The 20,418-nt window shown below is 40.8% G+C and overlaps 1 protein-coding gene across 1 annotated transcript in view; it reads left to right on the forward strand.

The window, feature by feature from the left end:
* The window catches only part of LOC139218355 (cubilin-like), a 120,644-nt gene that overhangs the window by 43,836 nt on the left and 56,390 nt on the right, over positions 1-20,418 (forward strand). The window contains 8 exon segments of the mRNA XM_070849916.1: positions 2,893-3,082; positions 3,378-3,538; positions 6,027-6,208; positions 13,048-13,207; positions 13,990-14,171; positions 14,548-14,716; positions 17,413-17,594; positions 18,788-18,944. Of these exon segments, the coding sequence (XP_070706017.1) occupies positions 2,893-3,082; positions 3,378-3,538; positions 6,027-6,208; positions 13,048-13,207; positions 13,990-14,171; positions 14,548-14,716; positions 17,413-17,594; positions 18,788-18,944 (1,383 nt within the window).

Here is a 20,418-nt window from a genome sequence, read left to right on the forward strand (position 1 = left end):
AAGAAGAGAATTAAAGAAAAGAGACAAGCTCCCTGGTATAACTCCCAGACACGTGAGCTTAAGCAACACTCACGAAGGCTAGAAAGGACATGGCGGGCCACCAAAGTGGAAGAATCCCGTTTAATCTGGCAAGATAGTCTTAAAACCTATAGAAAGGCCCTCTGTAATGCCAGAGCCGCCTACTACTCCTCATTAATAGAAGAAAATAAAAGCAACCCTAGATTCCTTTTTAGCACAATAGCCAGGCTGACAAGGAGCCAGAACTCTATTGATCCTTGTGTTCCTTTAGAGCTCAGCAGTAACGACTTCATGAGCTTCTTTAATGATAAAATCCTAACTATTAGGGACAAAATTCAACACCTCCTGCCCTTAACAGGGTCTGGTCCAACCTCAAACCTAGGAACCATAGAAACAGCTGTTAGACCTGATGTGTACTTGGACTGTTTTTCTCCAATCGATCTTGCTGAATTGACCTCAATAATCTCCTCATCTAGATCGTCAACATGTCTCCTAGACCCCATTCCTACTGGACTCCTTAAAGAGGTCCTGCCCCTAATTAACACGTCCTTACTGGATATGACAAATCAGTCTCTACTAACAGGCTATGTACCGCAGTCCTTTAAAGTAGCAGTAATTAAACCTCTCCTGAAAAAGCCTACTCTTGATTCAGGTGTGTTAGCTAACTATAGACCTATATCCAACCTTCCCTTTCTCTCCAAGATCCTGGAGAAAGTTGTAGCTAATCAGCTGTGTAATTTTCTAAACTCTAATAGTCTATTTGAGGATTTTCAGTCAGGTTTTAGAGCGAACCACAGCACAGAGACAGCACTGGTGAAGGTTACAAACGACCTCCTTATGGCATCAGACAGAGGACTTCTCTCTGTCCTGGTCTTGTTAGACCTGAGTGCTGCTTTCGACACCATCGACCATCACATCCTGTTACAGAGACTGGAACAGTTCGTTGGTATAAAAGGAACTGCATTAAGCTGGTTTAAGTCCTATTTATTAGATCGATTTCAGTTTGTACATATTAATAACGAATCCTCTGTCCACACTAAGGTTAGACATGGAGTTCCACAAGGCTCAGTGCTTGGACCAATACTCTTTATCTTATATATGCTTCCTCTTGGTAATATTATCAGGAAGCACTCCATTCATTTCCACTGTTATGCAGATGATACACAATTATATTTATCAATAAAGCCAGATGAACCCAATCAGTTGGCTAAACTTCAAATCTGCCTTAAGGACATAAAGTCCTGAATGAACAGCAACTTTCTGCTGCTAAATTCAGATAAAACTGAAGTTATTTTGCTTGGCCCCAGACACCTCAGAGACAGCTTTTCCACTACCTTAACTGCTCTGGACGGCATTAATCTGGCCTCCAGCTCCACTGTGAGGAATCTGGGAGTCTTATTTGATCAGGATTTGTCCTTTAACTCCCACATTAAACAGATTTCTAGAACTGCCTTTTTCCATCTACGTAATATTGCCAAAATCAGGCCCATCATATCCACTGATGATGCAGAAAAATTGGTCCATGCATTTGTCACTTCTAGGTTGGACTATTGTAACTCATTATTATCAGGCTGCCCCAATAAGTCGTTAAAGACTCTCCAGTTGGTCCAGAACGCTGCTGCTCGTGTTCTGACGAGAACTAAAAGAAGAGACCACATTTCTCCTGTACTGGCTTCTCTTCATTGGCTTCCAGTAAAATCTAGAATAGAGTTTAAAATCCTTCTCCTCACCTACAAGGCTCTTAAGGGTCAGGCCCCATCATATCTTAAAGATCTTATAGTACCGTACTACCCCACTAGAGCACTGCGCTCCCAGAATGCAGGTCTACTGGTGGTTCCTAAAGTCTCCAAAAGTAGTTCAGGAGGCAGAGCTTTCAGCTATCAGGCTCCTCTCCTGTGGAATCTCCTTCCAGTTTGGGTTCGGGGGGCAGACACCCTCTCTACATTTAAGAGTAGACTAAAAACCTTCCTTTTTGACAAAGCATATATTTAAGGGCTGGATCAGGCCTTAGACCAGCCCCTAGTTATGCTGCTAAAGGTTCAGACTGCCGGGGGACTCCTATGGTGCACTGAGCTCCTCTATTCTCTATCCTCCTCTTCCTCTCCATCATTATGTCTCATGTCAGTCAAATGTCTGCCTCTAACTTGCTATCTTCCCCGGAGCGTTTCTGTGCTTTCTCATCTCTCAGGTTCCTGTGGATCCTGTGGATCCTGGTCCTGGCCCTGCTGATGTGGTTCTCTGGTTCCTGTGGGTCCTGGTCCCGGTCCCGCTGATGTGGTTCTCTGGTTCCTGTGGATCCTGGTCCTGGTTCTGCTGATGTGGTTCCCTGGTTCCTATGGATCCTGGTCCTGGCCCCGCTGATGTGGTTCTCCACCAGCCAATGGATGTGCGTCTGTCCAAGGCTACAGCCTGTCCGTCCTTGGGAGCTGGATCTCTCCTTCACTGTGGTGCTCCCGGAGGTTTCTCTTTTCCCACTGGGTTTTTTGAGTTTTTCCTTCCCGAAGAAGGAGGGTCATAAAGGGCAGGTGATGCCTCGGACTGATCCATCGGACTGATCCACTGGCCTCATCGACTGCTGGACTCTTTATTAGATTGTTTGTTCGCTTACACTTGTTTATTTCAGTGAACTTTGTAAAGCACTATGAGACACTCTGTTGTGATATTGGGCTATACAAATAAAAATTGAATTGAATATATGAAATTCGGATGTGAAAGTGCTCAACCCTGACCAAAATTTCATACCTGCTTGAATGTAAATGAAAAGAAACATTTAATAGAGGTAACCCCCAGTATATACAGTACATTTAATTCAGACAAAATGAAAAGATATTACTCTGATTATACTGTTCTGCTTAAACCTTTGTCTCTCATCAGACTGTGGCGAGACCTTCACCTCCCCTACTGGCTCTTTCACTTCACCCAACTACCCTGAGTACTATCCCAACAACAGAGACTGTATCATCAAGATCATTGTGCAGGTCAACATGCAGATCATGTTGAATTTCACAGACTTTGAACTAGAGGGCTCCCCTCCTTCTTGCAACTTTGACTTTGTGGAGATCAGGTAAGGAAAGGTGGTAGAGTTGGACTATCTTGTGAGAAGGGGAACCTTTAATATGTAATATATAAGAGGATAGAGGAGTTTCCATTGGTTTGAGAGAGAAAAGAAAATGAAAAGAATATGCAAAATCACCATCACAGGTCTCTAACCAGAAGTGGTGACATTGTGGATATATGACGCGTCTTTACTCGGCCGCCAGATCAAGCTGTGTTATCTTTAAGCTACCTGCACACAGCAGACACATCTGTCTGTCTCTAATACGACCATCGATATTTTGAGCTTTCGTCTGCTTTTGCAGGGATGGTGGCTATGAGACATCTCCCTTGATTGGTAAGTTCTGTGCTGATCAAAGGCCTCCAGTCCTGGTGTCCCACAGCAACCGTCTTTGGGTTAGATTCCACTCCGATGCCTCTGTCACACGCCGTGGATTTACTGCCCACTAGGACGGCACACAGACCGGTGAGTGTTTCTTGATGTTAGATTGGCTACTTATTGCCAGGGAAAGCAGAAAAAGTAAAGGACAGAGTGGCAATTCATGACCACCACCTGGAATTAAGCATTTATTACGATTCTGTCATTGGTAGATGGTGACACGGACTTCAGGCCAACCCCCAATGCAAATTAGGTGTATTGGTGACATGTACAAACTTCCAGCTGTGTTCAGTGAATGATTCAAACAAGAACTATTGAAATATCTCAACACAACTAATATTACAGGTGGTTTCTCCAAATTCAACACAATATGCCACTTTTAATGACTGCTGCAGTCTCAACATTATTCAATCCCCTGAACATAATCTCTCATGGAGCGCTCATTTGCAAATCAGGTGTTGTTTCACGCACATCTGATGAAACTTATCAAGGGCCTCATTACTTGCATCAGGTATGATTGAGATAGAACACATGAAATACCTGGATTGGCAGGGGGGTTTGTTCAGAGACATTAAGTTACATGTTAGAAATATGGGTAAGTCAAGAGAATTGTTCAAAAAGTTAAGAGAGGAGATGATTGCTTTGCACAAACATGGAAAAGGATACAAAAAGATAGCAAAGGCACTGAATGTTCCAAGAGATGCTGTTGGAAGCAAAGTTCACAAGTTCAAAGCTAAAGGAACACTGGCTGCATTACCTGGGCGTGGCAGAAAGAAGAAGCTATTAAAAGCTGCCACCAGATTTCTGAGGATGCAGGAGGACAAAAACCCTCGAGTGACTGCGAAAGACCTGCAGTAAGACTTGGTGGCAGCAGGCACTGAGGTTTCAGTTTCTACAGTAAGGAGCATTCTAAACACTGAAGGTCTCCATGCCTGAACTCCAAGACGTTCACCACTGCTGACCTAAAAAAAACTTTTGAAAGAATGAGACAGACCCTGAAAAGAACACAGTTTCCATAATATTCAATATTTACTGTCAAGATTTCCCCATAGGAATGAATGGAGAAAATTCTAGCCCTTCTAGCCCTCACAGCTCCTTCATACTTTTAGCTAGAAACTCCATTGAAGCTTTAAATTTTTCATCATCTTGTCCTCTTTCAGCATATCATTCTACCTCATTTGACCCATTCACCATTTCATCACGGTCGCCTTTTAAAAAAATCTAATTTTACATGAGTGTGTATGTGGCCGAGCTAGAGCGGGTGATGTCATCGCTAGAGCGTGGAGGAGCAGAAAAATCGCCTGAAATTTTTGTCTTTAACTTGCTGGTTTGGCCGAACCGTTTTACCCACAGTCACAATTTAGATCGATGGATGGATGGGTGGATAGATAGATACAAATAACAGAGAGACAAATAAATAAGCAGATAAAAAGATAAAAATGTACAGATTAAAACCAAAGTGCGATTGAAATAAAACTGTAGTGCAAGTTGAAGAACAGAAGTACATATTAGTGTTAAATAGCAGAGGGTGCTGAAAGCTTTCTGCCACCTAGAGGTGAGTTATTGAACAGGGTTATGGCTGTTGGCATAAAAGATTTCCTGTATCGGTCCTTGTGACAGCGGAGCTGAACCAGCCTGTTTGAGAAGCTGCTCCGCTGTCTATCCAGTAGTGGGTGGAGTGGGTGGTCAGGATTGTCCAGAATGGGCAACAGTTTGTTCATGGTCCTCCTTTCCACCACCACTTCAAAAGTGTCTGGTTTGCAGCCAATTTATACTTCAGAACACACAGAAACGCACGCAGTACGTTGTACGAGCCTCGGAGTGCCGACCGACTGCCTCATTGACTGCCATGTTAACTCAGACGGGGAAAAAAGGAGGGAGGGACAGACTTTTCTAACCTGCTCCAGAGCTCTCATTTCATTTCTCATTTTTCAGCTGAAATCTGCGTTTGAGAACAGACTCGCTCGGCAGGCACCATCACCACGGCAACCTGACAGCTGACGAGCATCGCATTAGTGACGTTTGAGCCACCAGATGGCAGCAGAGTAGTGTGAAAGGAGCAGAGCAGCATGACAGGAGCAGGGTAGCAGCAGAGAATTAGGGCAGCATGTCAGCAGCAGTGCAGCATGACGTCAGCAGGACAGCATTCACACCGCAATTTCTCCAGAAATTCCACTTTCTAGTTTACAATATCCTTCTGTTGCCCTGCCCGATCAACTGTCAGTCATTTAAACTGAAGGATCATCTGTGATGCATCTCCACAGGCCCCTTTTCTTCCTTTTTACAAACATGTTGTCAAACCAGTTTGACAAAAGAATGACTTGTGATTGCAGTCCAACTTCACGATACAAAATAAAGTATCCATTATAAAGTTACAACAATCATGTTCTCTACATCACATTTCACTTTCTATGTTAAAATGTAGAAATTAAGCGAGTCACAGTAATTTGCACATTAAAACTGGTGTGAAGATTGAGCCAAAGCTGTTTTAATGCCTACGCAAATACCTAAAGTGCCTCATTCCTACTTTCACATGTACCTGCCCATCTGATTTCTTTCCCTGTCCTTTTTCTAGGCTGTGGAGGGATGTTGACAACAGCATATGGGTCATTTTCCTCTCCTAACTACCCCTTGGCCTACCACCCTAATGCTGAGTGCTACTGGACCATCAGGACCAGTCAGGGCAGCCAGCTCCTTCTCTCTTTCTCTGACTTCCACCTGGAGTCCAGCTCTGCCTGCTCGTTTGATTACCTTGCTGTACGTATTCACAGTATGTTAGAGCATTTGTAGCAGATTTAAGATGAGAATTTTATGGTTTGAACACTTGACTTATCAAACTTAATATTGATGTTCAAAAAACGCTAGCAATGAGAGATTGTTGGGATACCTGTTGATCAGTCTGTTCAGCTCTAAATAGACAAGTATACCTTGGTTTTTCCACATGTGGTGTCATTACCTCACCTTGTGGGAAGTTATAATGGTGTCATGTTTCCCTGGTGGTGCAGTTAGTAAGTCACCTTTTCTGGGGATACAGAGGTCCAGGTTTCAAATCTTATTTACTTATGAGGCAGTTCATGCGTTTTTTTTATCTCTCAAGTCAGCTGCATCTTTGCTCCACTGGTCTTCTTTTCTAAAAATGGAGAAGTTTTTCTCAGAAAGTTGTTTTATACAATTGCTTTTTATCAAAAATAGCTACAAATGTTGGCATTTGAGACAATCTCCACTGAAGGTCATAAGCTACATCGAATGTTTCTGAAAATAGATTTGTATAGTCAGTGCATCAGGGCAGAGTGATGAGCTTTGTATCTTGACAATTAAATAAGAAACAAGCATCCAAATGCTTGCAAGCTTGGTTGTACCCCGATCATTGCCACTTATGGCTATATTCCTTCTTCTTCGTTGTATTATTATTATTATTATTATCATTATTATTAGTAGTAGTATTAGCAGTAGTATTGTTATTATTTCACAAACTAGTTACTATCTCTGACCACTGGGGAGCAGCCATAGAACATAATGTAGACATTTTATCAAATAAACTCGCATAGTATCTTATGGCGCTTTTCCAGTATGTTTCCTGTCCCACCCGGAAAGACAAGATCCTAGACAAGTGTTATGGGTTTATCAAAAAAGCTACAAGGTGGTCAACCTCTGCAGCAAAATATCTGGCACTACCCAAGAAACCCTACAGGACATTTATAACAAACAGATGTACAAGAAAGCAAAATCCATTCTGTCCGACTGTTCCCATCCACTACATCATCAGTTTCAGTTTCTCCCATCCGGTTCACTACTCAGACTTCCACTAGCAAAAACAAACAGATACAAACACTCTTTTGTTCCATCTGCCATCACCATACTTAACTCCAAGAGGAAAAGGTAGCCTGACTGTAGTGTTTTGTTTTTGTTTGTTTGATGTGATTTTCTATTTATTTTATTGTTTCAAGTGTGCATGTATTTTATGTTCTACTGAACAGGATGACTCACTTTGTGGCTCTAACCAGTCATTTATTCTGGTGATAACAGATCAACATTAGGATTCTCACAGCCTCTCATCTCTGAGTCTCACATGACAAGCTCCAGCATTTACTAAAACAAAGAAAAGAAATCATTTAGTTCAGTTGGCTAGAAGTTTCACCGGAAGGTTTTTCCACAAACTTAAGTGAGCTAGCACGCTCACAGACATCATGGTGAGCTAGACAAACACACTTTACTAAACCAATCTCATTAAATGTTGTAAAGTAAATGTAGCCAGTGAAATTTCATTAAATGTCAATCTTGGAAAACTTGAGGGTTTCAGGTGAAAAATGCAAACAAACTATTATGCCAGCTTTCAATGAACATATTTGCTTACATGTTAGTGTGCCACGTAATTACTGTAATTGTGTCTTCTACATTCTTATTAATGTAGATGTCAGAATGGAAGCAATTATTTGACTGTTGTAAAACTGAATGAGAGCTATGGAATTCCATATAACATCCAGTAGACATTGCAAGCTTGTTAACAAACCTTTTTACAATGACATAGCTAAGGTAGCTGGCAGCAAATAAACTTCTTGATTAGAACAAAATACATGTTTTTGCAAATATACACAGTACCTGATTATGATGCAGAAACTGGAAAAATGCAATGCTGAGGTCAATGGCCTCTTGGTCATCACAGTTCAAATACAGATTGCATCTAAGTCCGAAATAAAACTTTGGGGTATGTAGATTATAACAGCATATCATGCATATTTGTTTAATTTACTTCATAAGGTATTGACGATATTGGTTGCTGGTGGTTACAGCTAACTTTAGCTAAACTGCTAGCCTGTGTAAATGTAATCAAACATTTTACAACATAATTTAACATTTTTGTGTCTTTATCCAAACACTTTTTTTTTACTAACATCCTATTAAAGTGTGCCTTTAATTACTGATATAAATGACAATAGAATATCATCAGTTAGTTTAATGGTCTTACAGTAAAGTCTAACTTCCTCCCTTTCTAACTATATATTCTTTTAACCATTTACTTCAGCTTCATCTTGACCAGTCTGCAAAAGGATGCTATCGCTGGTCATTTAACAGCTAAAGCTGTTGAATTAGACTTTAATATGACCATAGAATGTTTCAGGCCTTCTCAAATAAAGTTACTCTCTCCTCATGAGAGTGAACAGAATATGTCAGTCTGACCTCCACAGACGTGGCTTCTCCTGTATTGTTTTGTGAAGCAGATAGACAGAATGCACCAGACAGACCTGGATTGTAGTGCTGTTGTTGTGCAAAACATATTCTGAAGTTTGATTATAGATACACGCCTTGCAACCAACATCCAACTGTTAGATTACCATAACATCACTACAGGAACGTGCTATCTGTGACGCACGAACCTAAACAGTTAACCAGAAATGGTTACGTACTTTATGATATCCAACAAGTATTTAAACATGAGATGTTTGGAAACAGAAACAGGGACAGAGACGGGAACGGAACGGGACAGGACACACCAGAGGGACACACACACGAGAGGGGGCTCCTCTGACCGGCCCCCTCGGGGTCCGTCATGAGCCCAGCGCTGCGAGTACTTTACCTGTGACCTGTGACCAGAATAAACTGCTTGTGAGACCAGACTGAAAACCTCCGTTGAGTTCTTGAGCTGCCAATATAAGAACCGGACGAAAAAAAGTATCTAACAAAGCTGGGGACACATTACACAACTTTCACAGTCTTTACACATTTTGAAAACACGAGGAGTACACACTATCAGACTGGTATCAGCAGTTCATTTGTCGAACCAACTAAAGCCAACTTTAAATTCTTGCAAGGGCGACAGTTTAAAGGATAAACAAACATACCAGTTGGTGGCGGTAATGCATCAATTTGTTGTTTGCCAACCGCAAATAACTGTATTCCATTCTCTTCTTCTTCTTCTTCTTCTTCTGACGCTATTTCCTGTCTCCCACCCTCTCTGTTTGCAGTTGGGTCGGTAATCAGTTCACACGACCCAATTGTGTCCAGATTCGGCTCAAAAAATTCAAACATGTTTGATTGACTGCGACGGAGGTCGTGTCAGGTCTGTTCCCCTCACACTAAAAGATTTTTGTGCTAACTAGCCATGCCGACTGTCCCCAACTATTGCAGACTAGTGCAGACTTTGCCCAACTGGGAGTCGTGGGTAAAATCTGGCAAACAATCTTGTACTGTGTCCCCAGCTTAAGTGTGATCTGTTTTTATGGAGTTGCCTCTTAGCAAAAAGCTCTGAGTGAATTGATGTTTTTGTCAATATTGTGTTAAGACAATACAGTGTTTAGATTTTGAAGGAAAAAGATGGAAGAAGTGTGTGTGAGTTGCTCTGCTGTCTTAGTTGTCAAGGCAACAAAGTGTGAAAGATCGGTTCAGACAAAGTTCAGTTACGTCTTTTTATTTCATTTCCTACAGACGTTTTTACAGAATACAATCGGATTTATCACAGGCTCAACAGGTTGTTTAACTTCATCCTCCTCCTCATCCAAATGAGCATGTGGTAACTGCACCGCTGCAACCTAACAACCCTGTCACATAGGCTATGATGTCACCTAGCGAGATGGCTGGGTAGAATTTTTTTTCTTTTTAAAAAAATTTCAAATCAGATTTTAGTCAAGGTCGTTCCCCTAAAATGACACTACCAATGCCAAGGCATGCACATTTAATTTCCTCTTTAATTATTTGTGGTACATCTATTTACTTGCTTAATTCCGTTTTACTGAGTATCTGCTTACTAATATTTAAAGCCTTAATTTTGAGTACCATTACAATATCAGTGCAACAGCCTACCTGCGGTTAATATCCTTGTCACCAGTCTCTGTTATATATCATCAGAATCAGAATCAGAATTGCTTTAATAATCCCCAGGGGGATTATATTATATTATATATCATGTACCACCTTTAATGCCACAGCACCTATTAAAGCTAAAATACTAGATACTAGAATACTACTAGCAAAAAGGTGTCTCCATGGAGGAAAGCACAGAAAAGGGAATGCTGTAAGGTAGAACGCAGATGGTGTAAAATTAATCTTCTGATTGGTTATGATATTATTAAAACCAAACTTCTCGACTATAAATACTGTATGTAATTAAGGTAGAAGTTTTTTTTCTCAAATGATGTCGATAAGAACTAACAATTCTTGCTTCATGTATCTATAATGGAGAGGTTGGAAAACCCCTCAACTCAAATTATTTCTGAGTTCCTTTGTATTTGTGTTTCAATGACAAAATCCATCAATTGATCAGAACCTATATGTCTTGCAAAATCACTGTCACGCTGTCACGCAGTTGGGTTATTTATTAAGGGACAAAAGCTATCCAAACCAACCTGGCCCTATGTGAAAAAGTAATTGCCCCCTAAACCTAATAACTGGTTGTGCCACCCTTGGTGGCAACAACTACAATCAAGCTTTTGCAGTAACTGGCAATGAGTCTTTCACATGGCTGTGGGGTAATTTTGGCCCACTCTTCTTTGCAGAATTGTCTTAATTCAGCCACATTGGAGGGTTTTCGAGCATGAATGGCCTGTTTAAGGTCATGCCACAGCATCTCAATCGGATTTAAGTCTGGACTTTCACTAGGTCACTCCAAAACCTTCATTTTGTTTTTTTTTAGCTATTCGGAGGTGGACTTGCTGGTGTGCTTCGGATCATTGTCCTGCTGCACAACCCAAGTGCGCTTGTGCTTAAGGTCACGAACTGATGGCCGGACATTCTCCTTCAGGATTTTCTGGTAAAGAGCAGAATTCATGGTTCCATCAATTACAGCAAGTTGTCCAGGTCCTGAAGCAGCAAAGCAGCCCCAGACCATCACACTACCACCACCATGTTTGACTGTCAGTATGATGTTCTTTCTCCGAAATGCTGTGTTAGTTTTACACCAGATGTAACAGGACACACACCTTCCAAAAAGTTCCACTTTTGTCTCGTCAGTCCACAGAATATTTTCCCAAAAGTGTGGGGGATCATCAAGATGTTTTTTGGCAAATGTGAGATGTGCCTTTGTGTTCCTTTTGGTCAGCAGTGGTTTTCGCCTTGGAACTCTCCCATGGAGACCATTTTTGCCCAGTGTCTTTCTTATTGTTGAATCATGAACACTGACCTTAACTGAGGCAAGTGAGGCCTGCAGTGCTTTAGATGTTGTTCGGGGTTCTTTTGTGACCTTCTGGATGAGACGTCGATACGCTCTTGGAGTCATTTTGGTAGGCCGGTAGTCCTGGGAAGGTTCACCGCTGTTCCATGTTATCTCCATTCGTGGATAATGGCTCTCACTGTGGTTCGCTGGAGTCCCAAAGCCTTAGAAATGGCTTTTTAACCCGTTCCAGACTGATAGATGTCAATGGCTATGTTTCTTGTCTGTTCTTGAATTGCTTTAGATTGGGGCATGATGTGTTGCATTTTGAGATCTTTTAGCCTACTTCATGTTGTCTATTTAAGTGATTTCTTGATTCTACAGCTCTGGCAGCAATCAGGCCTGGGTGTGGCTAGTGAAATTGAACTCAGCTTTCAAACATGTGGTTAATCACAGTTAATTCATGATTTAACAAGGGGGGGCAATTACTTTTTCACAAAGGGCCAGGTTGGTTTGGATAGCTTTTTTCCCTTAATAAATGAAATCATCATTTAAAAACTGCTTTTTGTGTTTACTCAGGTTATCTTTGTCTGATATTAAAATTTGTTTGATGATCTGAAATATGTAAGTGTGACAATAAAGCAAAAACAGAAGAAATCTGTAAGGGGGCAAATACTTTTTCACAGCACTGTATGTATGAGACAAATGCAGCAGTACCGAAAAAGACGGCGGGGAGCGAGAGACTACGACGTGCGCACTGCGCTCTACGTAACTTCCTCTCTTTGGTTCGCTGGATAGTCCGTTAGCATTTTCCATTGTATTCGAACCGCACCAGGGTTCACTTGCAAGTGAATGGAAACCCACGTTCTCAAGCGGACGAGAGTTCTCTTGTTTGGTCCACACCAGAGTTCGGATGGGCTTTAACACCTATCCGAGGAAACGGACTCTGGTCTGTTTAAAGCGGACCAAACAGCTCTGGTGTGAAAGCGACCATAGACTCTGACGTAAACCTTAGCAGCCACATTAATTCATTTCAGTGTTCAGATCAGTGTTCTATTATCTTAAGGACACAATAAGAAAATGGACCTGATGTCTATGGCAGACCTGGAAAAACTAAACTTAGCAATTAGTGAGATTACTTTAATGGTCATGATTCCCCCGAAACATCTTTTAAAAACTGTAGAATACTGCTTGGATCCTGACAAAAATAAATCTAAGGTGGGCCCCAACATTTCAAATCTGATGGTTGATTGTTATGATGTTTCTCTCAGTTCGTGTTTTATTTATACACTCTGACAGAAAAACCAGTATAATGTGCAATCCACTTAAATAAATCTTTTCTTAGTGAAGTTGAAAATCCAAAACTCCAAAGATTCTCCAAGATTCTGGTATTGTAGCCGTAAAGCTAGGAGTTCCTGTTATTTTTGTCAACCCATAATTTACAGATTTATTTTTGTGACTGTATAGCTATTATACTCTCCACTCACACTACTTTCTCCAAATACTGTCCTAGCTCTATAATGGGCCTAACGAGCAAGCTCCACTGATTGGTACATTCTGTGGGTACACTCCCCCCCCAGCCAACAGCACCACAAGCTCAGCTCTCACCGTGGTGTTCAGAACAGACTCCTCTATGTCCATGTCTGGCTTCCAGATGATGTGGTACCAATATGGTAAGAAAAGAAATGTCTTTTGTTACTTTGGATCAGGGTTACAGAGATCTGTTTCCTAACATTTTGTACATGAGAATACAATGTGTGCATAAGATGTCATAATTGTACATTTTTAAGAATAAGGGCTCTATTGTGAATCAGTTTGTAGTGACGAGCATTAATGTCCAGCGTTTCCATCCAATCCATTCAATCCATAAATACCCATCTGCAGTTAAATCATTGTAGGGCCCTGAATTTAAGTAAAATGACAATGTTTCTCTTTCCTTAAACTATTTTGAAAATTGTATTCAGTTTGATTTGATGGTATCCTCATGGAGCTAAAACTGGCCATTTTTCAAACATGATCCTTTTAATGAACATTTATTTAGTTTTATTTATGTATTGTTTTGTTGTATTTTTCATCGGGCTGTTTGAAGTGTTCTGAATGTGTCAAACACACCTGTTGATAATGCTAATGCTAATCACAGCTGACAAGTTTTGAGAGCAGAAGAGCATTGTGGTTATTCCAGTTGGAGACTACAGATGAATCTGCTATCTGTTGCCTTAAGATGGCTTTAAGAGTCTCCAGAGTAAATGACTTCTGTAGAGGATACTAGTTGTCTTTGATGGCACATGCTGGTAAAAGTTGCTCAGTGTTTATTCTGTCTCTGTCTCAATGTTATAATCAGAAGAAAAAACTGTATTTCTTCTGTATGATCACATGGTTGAAGAATGTAGAATGAAAGTGAAACAGGCAATCAAACAAATGTGTGCAATGTTAAACACTCTGTGTGTCCCTGTAGGTTGTGGTGGGGAGCTCTCTGGTCCCAGTGGCTTCTTCAACAGCCCTGACTACCCCAACAGGTATCCAGAAAACAGGGAGTGTATCTGGCATATCACCACATCAGCTGGCAGCAGCATTACCCTCACTATCCATGAGTTTGATGTGGAGTTCCACCAAGACTGCAACTATGGTGTGCTGGAAGTAAGATATGGACTCATCTCGCTGAAAGATTTCGGCTAAAAACCTCATCTCTAGTACTAGAGTTGATGCAATCAGAATCAGCTTTATTCTCCAAGTAGGCTATGTCTACACATACAAGGAATATCAAGGAGTCCAGTTTTTCCACTGCTCTTAATCAGCAAGCACTTATTGCAACATTGCTCTAGTTGGTAAAATTTGTTTATCATTTTAAGGCCAGATATGCACATGCAGTACAGAACTCCATCCAGACAACTTTTCTGAGTAGGATACATATCCTCCTTTTCATTGGTTACATTTTAATCGCAGAGAAGTTCATATGACTCATCTGAGACACGTGTAAAATAACACCTAAGCTTCCATCATCACTTCCCCTCAGGTGCATGGAGGCCCAGACCTGTCAGCCCCTCAGCTGGCCAAGCTGTGCACCACCACATCCAGCCCAATGCATGTCTCCAGCACTGGCAACTTGCTCACAGTGCGCTTCAAGTCTGATGCCTACGTCAGCGGTAGAGGTTTCAATGCAAGCTGGGCAGAAGTCCAGGGAGGTGGGTGGACATAAAAGCACAAGGACAGAGCAGTCACAGTCGCAGTTACAACTAGGTCATTAGAGAATGTCACAAGGGCTGTAACTGTGCCGTGTGAGTCTTTTTCAGAGGCAGTTGAATAATTGCATGTTTGAAACAATTTGAGCTGTTAATGATCAATAAAACAAAAATGCTGACTTACAAAAAAACTTAGCTGGGATAAACACAAAGCACAAGAGTAGGATTTTTTTTGAGAAACTGAATTATCAAATGCTGAGATGTTGACGGGGTGTAGATTATGTGGATCATGGAAAATTTGAGATGAGTGCTCTTCATCTTTTCCTTAGATTAAGTTGCAAAGTTCTCCTTCCAATAATTCTATCAGGGCTATGCACTGGACCAGGTAGGACTCAAAAGTATGACACCGGAAACCCTCCGACAGATGAACACTTTAATCAGGACTGGCAGGCAAACAATACTTACAGACTTGGGCAATGACAAAATACTTAGCAAGATACAAAAGATTCCAATGGCTTGACAAGATACAGTTGGCAACTTGAACGCTTGACAGGACAAGACGATATGGCACGGGACACAGGGAGACGCAGACAATTTATACACAAGGTAATGGAGAACAGGTGGAAACAATCAGGGCGGGGCAGACAATCACAAAGGCGGGAAACACACAAGGGCAGGAAGTCAATAGCCTGAAACGAAAGGAGAGTTTAGTTTTCAAAATAAAACAGAGACTAGACTAAACGCAAGTGAACACAGACAACTTAACAGACACGACGAGACATAATAAATTCCCCACTTCCAGATCTGTGGTGGTGGTCCACTGAGAACAGGGCAGAGAGAATAGGATTTTATGATCATGAATTTGGCTGCAAAGTTAGCTGTAAAAATACAAGACCATACGATGGGATGAGTTTTCAAAAACTTAGGGAAGGAGCTTTAAACATTACAGCTTTGTGGTCTGACATAAAGACATCTAGTAATTTAGCATTTTCTGGGCAAAAGCCCTAAGAAAGTACCAGTTCAAGGATAGAACTTTTAGAATACGTTCTTTATATCATTGTAATAGAATGAACAATCCAACACGGTCTTGGAGCTCACTAGACATACAGTGGGAAGGACTACATTTATGAATGTTAAAATTGCTATTCCTTTGGAGTAAAGGCACGGGACCTGTAATAAGAAAGCCTCAAATGAAATGAAATAAGCAAAGGAAATATATGAAACAGCTGAGTCCGCGCCACTCACACAGGGTCGAGGAAGATAGAGATGTTCAAAATTAGGGGATTTAGTCTACACTAAGAAAACAGAATCTACTGGAGTCAGCAAAGTTACCATGAGAAGGTCCAAGCTATTAGAGATTTTGGAAGTGTGTGAATAGTTGGCTGCTTAAGAGGCTTGCATAGAAGAGTTCTTGATTGAGAAACTGAATTCAGTTGTCCATTTAACTCGTGGTTTTCTGTAGTATAATCAAAGAATCAAATGCATAAATCAACCTATCCATAAATGAGGTAGAAATGTAATCAAATATATGCTCACAGGCGTAATTCAGTGAAATTAGGCTTGTAAATTTTCAAAATTAGCAGTTCAGAGAGTTAATTCAAAAAGCATTAACAGGTTTGGGTGCTTGGTCAGTCAAGCAGCAAACTGGGATTTCACAATCAATTTAAAAGAAAGTAATTCAAACCTATTGAAGATATCACATCTAAACTGATTACAAGTAAAATGGTTCTCCAGGCCCAGGGAGGTGTACCAAGGAGAATGGAGGTACTGCAGCAATTACAGGCATGGACTCGGGTAGTCATTGTTGGTAACGGTCCACAGTTTGCAGTATCAATCAATCAATCAATCTTTATTTATAGAGCGTCAAATCATAACAGCATTATCTCAAGACTCTTTCCATAAAGAGCAGGTCCAGACCAAACTCTTTAATTAGAGAGAGACCCAATGATTCAGGAATTCAACATTAAGGATTCAAGAATCCCCACATGAGCAGCATCAGATATTATATTGAGCAACAGTGGCAGGAAGAACTCCCCTTTAACAGGAAGAAACCTCGAACAGACCCAGGCTCAATGTGGGCGGCTTCTGTCAGGGTCCATGTTGGGTGGAGGTTTGGAGAGAGAGAGAGAGAGGGAAAACACAAACAGCAACCAACATACTAACAGTGACTATAGCACTGACAATAAGAGTAATGAGTGTCATGTAATAGATTTAAGAATAGTTGATTACTCAGCTGTGTGATTAACACAGTGTGCATGAGACAGTGATGATTAATGCGATGGAGACCTAATACTGGGCTGATGGAGTGTATTTTGGATTGTCATTATTGTAATAGAGACTCAATGTAATGGTATAATATTGTTGATAGGGGTACATAATTGTACTATTAGGAGTATGTAAAAAGGCATATGATACTGTTTGATTTGATGCTGCTCATGTGGGAATTCTTGAATCCTTAATGTTGAATTCCTGAATCGTTGGGTCTCTCTCTAATTAAAGAGTTTGGTCTAGACCTGCTCTTTATGTAAAGCGTCTTGAGATAACGCTGTTGTGAATTGGCGCTATATAAATAAAGATTGATTGATTGATTGATTGATTGATTGATTGATACTGCTCCTTAGACTAAAAACTCCATGTAGAATACATCAGAGACGGTTTTCACCAGCACTCTTAATAAACTTTGTCTACTGTTCCTGCAGGGTGTGGAGGCCCAATCACAGCTCCATCAGGGGAGATCCATTCTCCTTTGTATCCCAGCAGCTATCCCAACAATGTGGACTGTTCCTGGGTGATAAGTGTGGATCCCCACCACCGTGTCTTCTTCAACTTCTCTGACTTGGACATTGAATATCACAGCAGCTGCTCCTGGGACTATGTGGCTGTGAGTGACTGATTTAATCAGTTCAAGCAATCATTATTTATAGATCACCAATTCATGACAGTGTTATCTCACAATGCTTTCCATAAAGAGCAGATCTAGAACACTTTAAGAGAAAGACCCAACGATTTAAGAATTCAAAATTAAGGATTCAAGAATCCCCGCATGAGCAACATCAGATATTATATTAGGCAACAGTGGCAGGAAAAACTCCTTGTGGGTCCATGTTGGGTAGAGATTGGACAGAGAGAGAGATTGTGTGGGGGGAATGCACAACAAACAACATCTAAAATAATAATAGCAACAATAGGAATATGACTAATAATTAGCAATATGGTAACATTGACAAACATGACAATAGTTAAGATATGAATAATAACTAGAAAATTTGCAATTCATACCTGCTGAATTGCTGACACCACACTGCATTGCTGCCTGTTGTAATTCATGGTTTAAGGTTGCATGATTTGAGTGGTGGGATTTCCTACTTCCTGTGAATGCAACACGTGCGCGTTTCTGCGTGTCAAACGTCACTAATTAACCGATGTCAATAAGCAATATCACAGTTTTAGTTTTATGCCGTGTTCCCTCCTTCTCATATTATATTATCTCATATTATAATGGGTGTGTATTGCGCTGCCTAGAGCGGGTGACGTCATCACTAGAGTGCAGAGGAGCAGAAAAATGGTCTGAAAATCTTGTTTTTAGCTCGCTCTCACACCCACAGTGTGTCACTCAGACTTACCATTTTTGCATCAAAATGTAATGAAAATCGTGCCCGTCGCAGTAATGTGGCCACGGAAACAAAAAAAAACGTACACAGCTGCCTCCATGAGCCTCGAAGCGACAGGAGTGCCAACCAACTGCCTCATTGACTGCCACGTTAACTGAGAGCACAAACTTCAGGAGGGAGGCAGAAACAAACACTTTTCTAACCTGCTCCACTCTCTCAATTTAGAAGTTAGAGACATCAAACTACATGTACGTGTTCAGCAGAGTGTCTTCTCTTCACAGGTCTACGCATTAAAGCTGTGACATTTACTGTTTCTAGCTAAAACCTGGATTTTCAGAGGTGTGTCACAGCTGAAATCTCAATGAAAGAGCTGTGTGCGCCCAGAGTGACTCAGCCGCAATGCTTGTGCTTAACATTCAAAGCTGCACAGTTATACTGAAAGTATATGTCTGTCCTTCTGTAGATCCATGATGGACCTACCATATCTTCTCCTCTGCTCGCCCGTGTATGTGGCACCAGTCTTCCTCACTCCATCACATCCACCCAAAACAGCATCTATGTCCGGTTTAGGTCCGACTCTAGTCGCAGCCACCGTGGCTTCAGTGCTCGCTTCTCTGAGGGTGAGTTTCCTTTAACTGCTCTGTTTGAATCACATGGATGAGATATTAAATCAGTCATTTTAAGGACTCACTTATGCTATTTGAAATGCAGACTACAGGACTTTCACAATCACAGAATTGCTGTCCTGTTTAGACCACAACATATTTTTTTAATCTGAGGCTACTGTCAAGTTAGCGCAAGGGTGCACAAAGTTCACAACTGATCTCAGATTTCTTATTCCACTTTCTATGACTGAAGCAAATGATTGTATAATATATATATCATGTGATGCATTTGGCCTCAGACACTCTAAACTAAAAAACAAAACCAAAGTGTACTAAAAGTGATGTAACCACCACAGATAGAATATAAGCAAGCTTCAAGGAAGGATGAGGTGGAGATAGGAAAGAAGAATTTGACAAATTGCAGTACAGGCATTTGTAAAAGCAAACAAGTAGAATGTAGCGATAAACTTTGATTTAAACTTAACTGCATTTACTTTCAAGTGAGAAATTATCAATCTATCTATTATCTATTATTATTATTATTATCTATTATCTATCTATATTTATGACAAGCTATCCAGGTCATGTATCATTTTACAACACTGGGTTGCACAATGGAATGCAAGTTGTAGCCCCTTAATGCTGGATACACAAAGAACATGTGTACAAAAAAAATAAATGTTGAATAGAATAGAAAAAGATGAAATAAAAATAAAATAAAACAATATATAGTTATGTATGTACACTCCCCTCCAAAAGTATTGGAACAGTGAGGCCAGTTCCTTTATTTTTGCTGTAGACTGAAAACATTTGGGTTTGACATCAAAAGATGAATATGAGACAAGAGATCAACATTTCAGCTTTTATTTCCAGGTATTTACATCTGGATGTGATACACAACTTAGAAGATAGCATTATTTGTAACGTAACACCAAATGTCCAAGTATTGGAACAGATAGACTTAAAATAGATTAACGTGAAAAGACTTAATATTTAGTTGCAAATCCTTTGCTTGCAATAACTGCATCAAGCCTGTGACCCATTGACATCACCAAACTTTTGCATTCTGCTTTTGTGATGCTTTTCCAGGCTTTCACTGCAGCCTCTTTCAGTTGTGGTTTGTTTTGGGGGGGTTCTCCCTTCAGTCTGCTCTTTAGCAGGTAAAATGCATGCTCTATAGGGTTGAAGTCTGGAGATTGACTTGGCTGTACTGGCTATGGACAATGTTTGTGCAATGACTCTGATTGATTTTCCATCTTCTCTCAGCTTCACAATTGCTTGTTTTTCACCCATGGACAGCTCTCTGGTTTTCTTGTTGGTTACGCCTCTAACTATAAATGCAGTCTGGAGGGGAGTGTACATATACACATACACCTCAGAAACATAATGATAATAATAGTCATCACTTTGGAGGAGGATACGAGCGAGGGCGGCTGTGGCTCAGTGGTAGAGTGGGTTGTCCCTCAATCAGAAGGTCGGCTCCTATGGG

The sequence above is a fragment of the Pempheris klunzingeri genome, chromosome 18 (assembly GCF_042242105.1).
Source record: "Pempheris klunzingeri isolate RE-2024b chromosome 18, fPemKlu1.hap1, whole genome shotgun sequence".
In the NCBI taxonomy this organism is placed as follows: domain Eukaryota; kingdom Metazoa; phylum Chordata; class Actinopteri; order Acropomatiformes; family Pempheridae; genus Pempheris; species Pempheris klunzingeri.